Raw genomic sequence first — 11798 nt, forward strand, 5'->3', positions numbered from 1 at the left:
CCAGGACCCCCACAGAGCAGGAGAAGTGAGGAGCATCCGCCAGGACCCCCTCGGAGCAGGAGGAGTGAGGAGCGTCTGCCAGGAACCCCTCGGAGCAGGAGAAGTGAGGTGCGTCCACCAGGACCCCCTCGGAGCAGGAGAAGTGAGGAGCGTCCACCAGGACGCCCTCAGAGCAGGAGAAGTGTGGGATCCACCACGGGGGCAGCTTGCAGTGTGGGATCCACCTCGGGGACTGCGTGCAGTGTGGGATCCACCTCCGGGGCTGCTTGCAGCGTGGGATCCACTTCGGGGGCTGCATGCAGCGTGGGATCCACCTCGGGGGCTGCGTGCAGCAACAGGATCTGGAGTAGACGTGTCTGGGTTTGTGGGCTCAGGACAGGTTAGGTCCTCACACAGCATGGATGATACAGAGGCTGCAGGAGATGGAAAAACTATGGGGACTGTAGTAGGTATGGGAGCGACCACAGGGGCTGTAGCTGTGAGAACCTCAGGAGCCAGGAGCAGGAACCGAGGAAGCGCCGGGGGTGTAGCTGGAGGCTCAGAGTCTCCAAAAGGACCCCGCAGCTTGTCTTCCAGGGACAGAGCAGTGAGAGTCGGGCTGCCTGCTGGGTCTTGGTTTGGTCTGGTCATTCTGTGATGATTTCTAGGCAGGAGACCCATTTGGTGCAGGCTGACAAGCAGGACTCAGGGAATATAAAATAAATGATTTATTATTTACAAAATAAAGATGGCTGATGGGGCAGCAGACTTACATTAATCATGGGACAGGATGCAGGATAGGAGGAGCAGGACACGAGGAGCAAAACAGGCATCACAGTGACACAATGACCAGACAATGAGGGACGCAGGCAAACGGACTTAAATACACACACACTAACGAGACTAACACAGAACACCTGTGAAACATCACAGGTGCAAATATCAGAGGGGAAGCAGACACATATAGAACACTAGAGGGAGACAGAGACCATGGAAAGCACAACTCCTAAAAGATTGTGATCTACAGCTTTCACTGGAGCAGTTTGCAGCCAAGTGCGACACGGCTGGGATGAGGATCAGTTCCTACAAATCCGAGGCCATGGTCTTGAGCCGGAAAAGGGTAGAGTGTCCTCTCTGGGTCAGGGAGGAGGTCCTGCCCCAAGTGGAGGAGTTCAAGTATCTTGGGGTCTTGTTCACGAATGAGGGAAAAATGGAACGTGAGGTCGATAGGTACAGCGTCTGCAGTGAAGCGGGCGCTGTACAGGTCTGTCGTGGTGAAGAGAGAGCTGAGTCAAAAGGCGAAGCTCTCAGTTTACCGATCGATCTACGTTCCCACCCTCATCTATTGTCATGAGCCTTGGGTTGTGACCGAAAGAACGAGATCTCGGATACAAGCGGCCGAAATTAGTTTTCTCTGCTGGGTGTCTGGGCTCTCCCTTAGAGATACGGTGAGAAGCTCGATCATTCGGGAGAGACTCAGAGTAGAGCCGCTGCTTCTCCACGTCGAGAGGAGCCAGTTGAGGTGGCTCGAGCATCTATTTAGGATGCCTCCTTGACGCCTCCCTGGGGAGGTGTTCCGGACACGTCTTGCTGGGAGGAGGCCCAGAGGAAGATCTAGGACTCGCTGGAGAGACTATGTTTCTTGGCCAGCCTGGGAATGCCTCGGGATTCCCCCGGAGGAGCTGGACCAAGTGGCTGGGGAGAGGGAAGTCTGGGTCTCCCTACTTAGGCAGCTACCCCCACGACCCGACCCTGGATAAGCAGAAGAAAATGGATGGATGGATGTTTAAAGAAGAGACACAGCCTTTGATTCAACATTATTCTAACACACAGATGTACAAATCACAAAACAAGAATTACATTTTAAATTAAAGCTAAAATAAAATATGCTGTATACAAGAAACAAAACCACATATCTAAATTGAACAATAAAAGACACAATGAGTGCATATACATCAAATGATGAAGAAAAATATAGAATTTTAAATATAAATGTTTTTGTAGAATCTGGTTCATCAGATTTAATTCAGTTCAGTTTATTTATACAGCACCAAGTCACAACAGAAGTCGTCTCAGGGCACTGAACTGAAATATTCTTATATATAATAAGTTAACAGAAACATATATAAAAATAATAATTTAACATTATATATCTGAGGAGCAGACTGCTTTGAGTTTAACTCATTGCAGAACTCTCACTCGGTGAACTAAAGATCATTAAAAGTTCATTAGCGGGATTTTGGATTCTGGACACACCTCCAGAACCCGTCCTGAAGTGCAGTGGAAATCAGGCTGAGCTGAGTAGGAGCAGTGGAAAAGGGGCATGAGTCAATGAACACTGAATTCGGTTGGAAGAGGGACCAACTTTAGTCCGGCTCAAAAAACTGGTTAGTCTGATGTTGTAGGACTGCAGAGAAGCCAGGGGGAGCTGCCGTCCATCAGTTTACCGCAAGTGAAGTTTAATCTGTATTTCTTGTTTGAAAAGTAATAGTATAAATACACTTGTTTAAAGAAGGGTGAAACTTTACATGACATTTGTGCAATTTACTTTGTGTTAATTGAAGTTCAATAATGTAAAATGTCTTATTCAAAAAAAAGGTTCAGACCTTCCTTGACAGTTGTGCAGAAAAATTTGTATGTTGATCAAAATGCAATTTCTGTAAACAGGTTTTCTAAAGTGTTCTTCTGTTGGTGCAATTTATAAATGCATTACTTTCATTGTATTTATTTTCTACAGTATTTATTTTTGTATTTGTATTGTTTACTTTAAAATTTATGGTATACTTTACAGTATTTATGTGTCTTACTCTGTGTGTTTATAGTATTATTCTAATTTCTTCAATTTCAAGTTTTTTGAACAATTAATTTCAAGATATTTTGAGTTTGTCTGTGATGGTACATGGTAATCTAAATGATACGTCACGGCAGAGCGTGTCTGCACCCTTGGCGGTGTAAGAGTTCTAGGGTTTTCCTCCAACAGCTTTCTTCCATCAGATGGCACCAAGGAAGAAACACCTGCAGATCCTTACCTTGATGAGCTGCAGAGGTATAAACAGCAGTTGACGACATCACTCCGATGCTGGTGCATTGTCTGCCTGATGGTAGTGTGTTCCTGGCCTCTGTTGTTTTCTAAACGTTATTCCTTCGACTAACTCCTTGCTCTTATGCCTTGCCGAATCTCCCGAGCTCCTTTGACACCCTGGACCTACATGTGTTCTCTGGGTGCCTCCTATTGATCTCCTTTGCTGTTCCTTGCCTTCCCCACTTGCTTGATTCTATTATCGCTCTGGGACCTCATTAGACTACTTTTGGAACCCTTGGACCCTCATGCCTTGGAGTTTACCATCTTCTCCTAAAGTAAACTGTATATTATTCAGAACAATCAGCAGATCCGCTTGGCCTCCATTAACTATCTTCCTTGTCTTCTTGCCACCAACCTGGTGTCTGTTCATCCTGGAACCCCTAGGCATAGAGTACACATCTACAAACCAAAAGTAAAAAATACCATAAAGCTTTAAAAAGCTTTGCTAACCCAATAAAACTAATTCTAAAATACATGATACATCAAAAACTTAAAAACATCTTAGCAGACAAAAGTTTGTCATGTGATGCTACTTTTAAATAGGACCGTATTAAGAACACTAATAGCAGAGGGAACAAATTACAGTTTGTACCCATTTTTCTTTACCACAGGAACTATCAGTCTCCTGCCAGATGGTACTGTAGCATTTATGAAGTGATGGAGGAAGAAGGGTGACTTTCTCCTCCACTTCACTAGTTGTGAATTTATGTAAAACTCGTAAAAGCGGGACACCAGCTGGTCAGTTTATTGACCAACAACAACTTAATTAATATATTCACCCTTTACTAATCAGAACTCAGTCAATGAAGTAGGATCCATTAATTACAGGGAGTCCCATACCATAACACATAAATATTCATCTGAATGAAGAGACCAAAGTTATCTTTTAAGTTTTATTACAAAAAGAATCAAACTAAAAATCAACAACAATAATAAACATGCAACGATCTCAGGGAACCCAAATTGTTACAAGACCCGGAACGAGACAAGACTCCACAAGGTAAAGATTTAACAGTGTTTATTATATACAATGCGTTGCAACCATTATATGTGAAGGGGACGTGTTCTCCCCACATGAAAAAAATGTTCATTTGGACCCCCCCACTTTTACTATAAAACATTAGTTCAGTCGGCGCTGTTTCTCTTTCTTTGTGAACGAATCCATTCCACTTGATTAATAGGAGAATACTCAAACCACTAAAAATCCACTCCAGGTTTTCCTGGTTACCTCCTCCAAGTCTCCAGCTTCCAGCAGCACCAGTGTTTCTGTTCTATGTCTCCTGTCTCGGCAGAGGACACTCACAGGTGCAGGAGGTGGCGACACCTCTGTGTTGATCGCTCGCCAGCTTAGCGAGCTTGTGCGGGCAGTTGTTAACCGGGGGGTTGAACATAAATGGTAAATGGACTGTACTTATATAGCACCTTTCTATCTTATTTCAAGATATTCAAAATGCTGGTGAAGATTCTCAGTCATCCAGGACGAGGTAAATTCAAAAAAAATCTTTGAATTGAGAAAGCTCCTTGGATGAGGAGCGAAACATCTTCTGTTGCAAATAAAGTCCAGTTGTTTTTGTATTGAACTTTTTTTTTTTGAAGATACTCAAAGCACTTTACACCACAATCTGTGTCCACATTTACCCATTCATACAGCACTCTACTAGATCTCTACAAAGCTAATTGAACAAATCATTCTAAAGAGACTAATCAGTGCTTTCGATCACATTCATACACCGATGGGACACACATCAGAGGCAATGAGGGGTCCAATGTCTTGCCCAGGGACACTTCAGCATATGACTGCTGTTGGATTCAAACCCCCAACTCTTGCATTGGAAGACGACTGCTCTAACCACTCAGCCACAGCCACCCCACATTTGACATAAACATATATTCATGGTTATGAGGAGAGAAGTGGAGCGCTACATCTGTAGCATATTACCTTAGCAGTAACTGTGATACTGTAAGACGCTGCAGGTGTAAGAGACGTTATGTGTTAAGGTACATTATAGTTGAAATGTCTTTAAAACCTCACACCTTATTGCCCTCAAGCTTTGTGAAAAACATCCTTTAGATGAGTAGTTTTGAACACAAGTAAAAAATGTCTAGTGGTGATGTTTTTTATTTCTCTATAAACACAAATAGAAATTTGAAGTGCACTAAAGTTAAAGTGTCTTTATAACCCACAGCTGAATTTACACAAACTTGGTGAGAAACATGCTTTAAATGTGTGGAATTAAAGGAAATCTAGATGAAATGTTGCTTTTTTTGTACACTGGTGTGTGTGCAAGCACACACACACACAATAGTGTCCCCCCCACATCACAGATGCTTCTGACACCCATGATTATATACAAGTGAAGATGATAATTTATTTATTATATGTGCACAATTTACAAAGTAGACAGAGTTTGACTATTTTAATAAATAGTTTGCTTTGGATTTTGGTTAAAAGAAGTTACTTAATGTGATCAGATCAGTCATTTATTATCACTGCAAGCCAAGAAACGATTTACCAAGTTGCATCAGCTAAAATAGCATAACCAGACCAAGAATTGCATTTATGTCATCAGGTTTCTGCTCCTTACGGGGTCAGTTTGAGGGCACCAGATCGCTCAACATTCTGGGGTTCTGCTGGTGGATCAGACCAGGATACACCACGAGGAAATGTTTTTTTTTTCTCTGAAAAACAGAACAGAGAAATGTTAAACACATTCTAATATTTCAAATGATTTAATTATAATGATTGAAAACAATAATCAAAATGAATCATGTTCACAACTGCTATTTAATCAAATAAAACAAACTCCATTAAATATTAGATTTTTCTGTCTTAAAAGCATAGGAAAAATAAGGTAAACATTAGTCAGACTGTAGCTGACTCAGACCAAGGACAATGAATGTGTGAAAAACATTAGATATTATTCAAGTTTAGAGCACTTTAAAGTACACCGTTTATGGTGAGTCTGGTAGACAACCCAAAGGTCAAGGGTCATAGTTAGAGGAATGTCTTCATGCTACAGTAGCAACCTGAATAATGGTTGCAGTGGATGAGTTGAGTCACTGTAAATCTGTATTGCCTTTTTTTCACTAGAGCCTGACTGTGCAGGTCTGTAGGTTTCACTTGTTATTGAGCAATGATTTTACTACCTAGTTTGACCACCCGGCACAACTTGTTCCTGTCTCTGGCTGGAGATTCCCATAAAGGAAACAACACTTACAACCATCTGTACACCAAATGCAAGGTATATTTGCTATTAAAGCTCCTGCAAAATATATTTACAATTATATACTTACCATCTCAGGTCTCTCTTGTAAATGAGTCCTCGTGGCTCAATGGGACTAGCCTGTTAAAGGTTGAATGAATTAATCTCCTATCACCCGCAGATCCACCCACACTCCTGTTCCCATTTATTTGTAAATAAACCACTCACTTTTATTACCCGTCTTCCTGGTTCCAGTTATAAAACTCTAGGTATAAAATGTTATTACCAAAAATGACACTCTATAGGACATGAAATCTTAGCTCGTTCTCCCCCAGACTTAGAAAGAACACAACCAGTCCTCCTGTCGCTGACCATAATTGGGCCCCCACTTAACAAAAGTACTTATCGTTTTACCTCATCCCCAGTGAATCTTAAGGTTTCCGAAACTCTGAACCCTTGGTACAATATGTCCATCCATCCATCCATTTTCTTCCGCTTATCCAGGGTCAGATCGTGGGGATAGCAGATTAAGTAGGGAGGCCCTGACTTCCCTCTCCCCAGCCACTTGGGCCAGCTCCTCTGTGGGAATCCCAAGGCATTCCCAGGCCAGCCGAGAAACGTAGTCCCTCCAGCATGTCCTGGGTCTTCCTCTGGGTCCCCTCCCTGTGGGACATGCCCAGAACACCTCACCAGGGATGTGTCCAGGAGGCATCCTAACCATATGCCCGAGCTACCTCAACTGGCTCCTCCCGATGTGGAGAAGCAGCGGCTCTGCTCTGAGTCCCTCCCAGATGATTGAGCTTCTCACTCTATCTCTAAGGGAGAGCCCAGATACCCTGTGGAGAAAATTCATTTCGGCCGCCTGTATCCGTGATCTTGTTCTTTCGGTCACAACCCAAAGCTCATGACCATAGATGAGGGTAGGAACGTATTTCGACCGGTAAATTGAGAACTTTCCTTTTGACTCAGCTCTCTCTTCACCACGACAGACCGATACAGTGCCTGCTTCACTGCCGATGCCGCACCTATCTGCCTATCGATCTCCTGCTCCATTTTTCCCTCATTCGTGAACAAGACCCCAAGATACTTGAACTCCTCCACTTGGGACAGGACCTCCTCCCCAACCCAGAGAGGGCACTCTACCCTTTTCCGGCTCAAGACCGTGGCCTCGGATTTGGAGGAAATGATCCTCATCCCAGCCGCATCACACTCGGCTGTGAACTGCTCCAGCAAAAGCTGTAGATCACGACCTGATGGAGCCAAGAAGACCACATCATCTGCAAAAAACAGTGAAGTGATCCTAAGGCCACCAAAACGGATCCCCTCAACACCTTGGCTGCACCTAGAAATTCTGTCCATAAAAGTTATGAACATAATCGGTGACAAAGGGCAACTTTGGCTGAGTCCAACTCTGACCGGGAATGAGCCCAACTTACTGCCGGCAATGCGGACCAAGCTCTGACACCGGTCATACAGGGACCTAACAACCCATATCAAAGGGCCTGGTACCCCATACTCCTGGAGTACCCCCCCAGGGTTCCCCGAGGGACGCGGATGAACACCTTCTTCAAGTCCACAAAGCACATGTAGACTGGTTGGGCAATCTCCCCTACACCATCCAGGACCTTGCTGAGGATGTAGAGCTGGTCCAGTGTTCCACGACCAGGACAAAAACCGCATTGCTCCTCTTGAATCCGAGGTTCGACTATCTGATGGACCCTCCTCTCTAGGACCCCTGAATAGACCTTACCAGGGAGGCTTAAGAGCATGATCCCCTTGTAGTTGGAACACACTCGATGGTCCCCCTTTTTGAATAGGGGGACCACCACCCTGGTCTTCCAATCTAACGAAACTGCCCAATGTCCATGCAATATTGCAGAGTCGTGTAAGCCAACACAACCCTACAACATCCAGAGCTTTAAGGAACGCTGGGCGAATCTCATTCACCCTCGGGACCCTGCCACTGAGGAACTTTTTAACTACCTCAGTGACCTCTGCACCAGAGATTGGAGAGCCCGACCCAACGTCCCCAGGCTCCACTTCCTCAGTGGAAGATGTGCTGGTGGGATTGAGTAGGTCTTCGAAGTATTCTGCCCATCTACCCATGACATCCTGAGTTGAGGTCAGCAGTACACCACCTCCACTATAAACATACCATACCATACCATACCATACCATACCATACCATACCATACCATACCATTGTTTTTATATAGTACTTAAAACAGTATCAAGGCCAACCAAAGTGCTGTACAGACAGAACAACAGACAACACACAAAGCAAAATACAAAATGAAGTAAATCAGAATATAGACATAAAAACGATGCAGATAATGACGCCTAACTAATGTGGAGCGTACAGATTCAAAACACAGATCATCTGGTGTTGAAAGCTACTGAATAGTAGTGGGTTTTTAAGCGGGACTTGAAAACCGAGAGGTAGGGGGCCTGTCTGGCAAGCAGAGGTAACTCGTTCCAGAGTCTTGGTCCTGCTACAGAGAAGGCCCTGTCACCTCTGCACTTAAGACGAGTTCCTGGAACTGTGAGGAGCAACTGGTCCGCTGACCTCAAGGAACGTGGTGGGACATACGGTTGTGGCAGATCAGAGAGATGGGGGGGGGGGGGGGGCGGCGCGTGAAACTGTTCAGTGATTTGTAGACATACATGAGTATTTTGAACTGGATTCGAAAGTGAACCGGTAACCAGTGCAGTGAGGCCAAAACTGGAGTAATGTGCTCTCTTTTGCCTGTACTGGTTAAAAATCAGGCTGCTGCATTCTGGACAAGTTGTAGTCGTGCTATGGATGTCTGACTGATACCAAACAGGAGCGAATTGCAGTAATCAAGCCTAGATGTAATGAATGCATGTATTACTGTCTCCAGGTTATTTTTGGACAATATGGGCTTCAGTTTAGACAGCCGCCTCAATTGGAAGAAACATGATTTAACAAACAATCATTTAACAATCAATTAAACAATGTTGGTGGTGTACCGCTTTTCCCCCCGAGATGTCAGCTGGTGGACCAGAATTGCCTCAAAGCCGTATGGAATGGAAGTCATTCTCCATGGCCTCTCTGAACTCCTCCCACACCCGAGTTTTTGCCTCAGTTATAACCCGAGCCGCTTGCTGCTTGGACTGCTGGTACCCCTCAGCTGCTTCCGGGGTCCCACAGGCCAAAAAGGCCTGATAGGACTCCTTCTTCAGCCTGACAGTGTCCCTCACTGCCCGTGTCCACCACTGGGTTTGAGGGTTACTGCCTCGACAGGCACCAACAACCTTGCGGCCACAGCTCCAAAAAGCCGCCTCGACAATAGAGGCGTGGAACATGGTACACTCAGACTCAATGCTCCTCACTTCCCCCAGAACGTGTTCGAAGCTCTTCCGGAGGTGGGAGTTAAAGCTTCGTCTCATGGGAGACTCTGCCAGACATTCCCAGCAGACTCTCACCATAACGTTTGGGCCTGCCAGGTCTGACCGGCATCCTCCCCCACCATCGGAGCCAACTCACCAGCAGGTAGTGGTCAGTGGACAGCTCTGCCCTGCTCTTCACCTGAATGTCCAAGACATGTGGCCGCAGGTCAGATGAGATGACAACAAAGTCGATCACTGAACTGCGGCCTAGGGTGTCCTGTTGCCAAAAGCACATATGGACACACTTATTCCTGAACCCGGTGTTCGTTATGGACAATCCATGATGAGCACAGAAGTCCAATAACAGAACTACTCTGGTTCAGATCAAGGGGGATGTTCCTCCCAACCACACCCCTTAAGGTCTCAGTGTCATTGCCCACGTGAGCGTTGAAGTCCCCCAGCAGAACAAGGGAGCCCCCAGGAGGTGCACTCTCCAGTACCCCCTCCAAGGACTCCAAAAAGGGTGGGTAATCTGAAAGACTATTTGGCGCATAAGCACAAATAAAATTAGAACCCAGCCCCCCACACGTAGACGTAGGGAGGCTACCCTCTTGTTTACCGGGGTGAACCCCAATGTAAAGGCAATCAAGATGGGGGCAACAAGTATGCCCATTCCTGCTCGGCGCCTCTCACCAGGGGCAACTCCAGAGTGGAAGAGTGTCCAACCCCTCTCAAGGAAACTGGTTCCAGAGCCAGAGCCATGCGCCGAGGTGAGTCTGATTATTTCTAGCCGGAACCTCTCAACTTTACACACCACCTCAGGCTCCTTCCCCACCAGAGATGTGATATTCCATGTCCCAATAGCCAGCTTGTGTAGCTGAGGATAAGACCGCCAAGGTCCCCCGCCTTCAGCCACCACCCATCCCACATTGTACCCAACCCCTTTGGCCCCTCCCACAGGTGGTGAGCCCATGGGAAAGGGACCCACATCTCCTCTTCAGGCTGTGCCTGGCTGGGCTCCATGGGTGAAAGCCGGGCCACCAGGCGCTCGCCAGCGTGCCCCACCTCCAGGCCTGGCTCCAGAGTGAGGCCCCGGTGACCCATGTCCAGGCAAGGGAACATTGTTTCCATTTATTTTTCTCATCATAAGGGGTCTTTGGGCTGCATTTTGTCTGGTCCCTCACCTAAGACCTGTCTGCCTTGGGTGACCCTAGGGGCATGAAGCCCCTGATATCATAGCTCCTAGGATCATTGGGACACTCAAACCCCTCCACCACAGTAAGGTGGCAACCCAGGGAGGGGGAAAGTACAATATGTATTACCCAAATATGACAAGTTCAGTGGTACATTCTTTGATGATATCACACTTTAGTTGAAGTCTCACGGTTAAATATTATTTAGACAGAATGGACCCCTCCCGCTTGCCCTGTCAGAGTTTCTTGTTCCTATTCTGAAAGTTGGACGCTTCACTTGTTATTCATTCAAACCTTCCCCATCATCAGCTGCCAACACTGTAACAGTAAAGGTGTGTGGGAGAGAGGTGGGGGAGGGGCTGGGAGAAGGAGGGAGCGAGACACACACACACCCCCCCCCCCCACACACACACACACACACAGTCGTCAGAGCAGAGCTGCCTCCTTTGCTGTAAAGCGCGTTCATCCTCCTCCTTCTCCTCCTCCTCCTCCTCTGGTTTGTCTGCTGCTCACATCTCGTCCGCAGAAAGATCTTTGCGTCTCCACAGGGGGACAGTAGTAGAATCCTCCCTACGTGTAGATGTTTTTGTCCTCTTCTTTGTTCTGAAGGAATCAAAGAGGAGCAGCAGCGACATGATGAACAAGGAGCGACGGAGCATGAATTATAAAGGCTTGCTGAGGAAGAACTGGCTCCTCATCGCCACGGTGGTGTCGGTGCTGCTTGGTATGTAAGAGGACTGGAATAATCTGCTAGACGTAAACATGTCCACATCCTGTCATCATGCCCCCCCCCCCTCCCCCCCCCCCCCCCCCCCCCCCAACTGTCTCATACTGTCCTCATGTCTCTATCTACACTCAGGTGTCTCCATCCTGTCCTCATGTCTCTGTTGATCCCCCCTCAGCTGTCTCATCCTGTCCTCATGTGTCTATGTACCCTCAGGTGTCTCCATCCTGTTCTCATGTCTCTGTTGATCCCCCCTCAGCTGTCTC

General features: G+C 46.4%; 1 protein-coding gene across 1 annotated transcript in view; it reads left to right on the plus strand.

Moving 5' to 3' along the window:
* The first annotated feature begins 11219 nt into the window (after positions 1–11219).
* slc1a1 (solute carrier family 1 member 1) overlaps positions 11220–11798 on the plus strand; it is a 39525-nt gene continuing 38946 nt past the window's right edge. Inside the window, exon 1 of the mRNA XM_037674860.1 lies at positions 11220–11532. Coding sequence (XP_037530788.1) covers positions 11442–11532 — 91 coding nt within the window. The 5' untranslated portion in view covers positions 11220–11441. The remainder of the gene's footprint in view (positions 11533–11798) is intronic.

This window comes from Nematolebias whitei, chromosome 1 (genome assembly GCF_014905685.2).
Source record: "Nematolebias whitei isolate Nwh7 chromosome 1, NemWhi1, whole genome shotgun sequence".
In the NCBI taxonomy this organism is placed as follows: domain Eukaryota; kingdom Metazoa; phylum Chordata; class Actinopteri; order Cyprinodontiformes; family Rivulidae; genus Nematolebias; species Nematolebias whitei.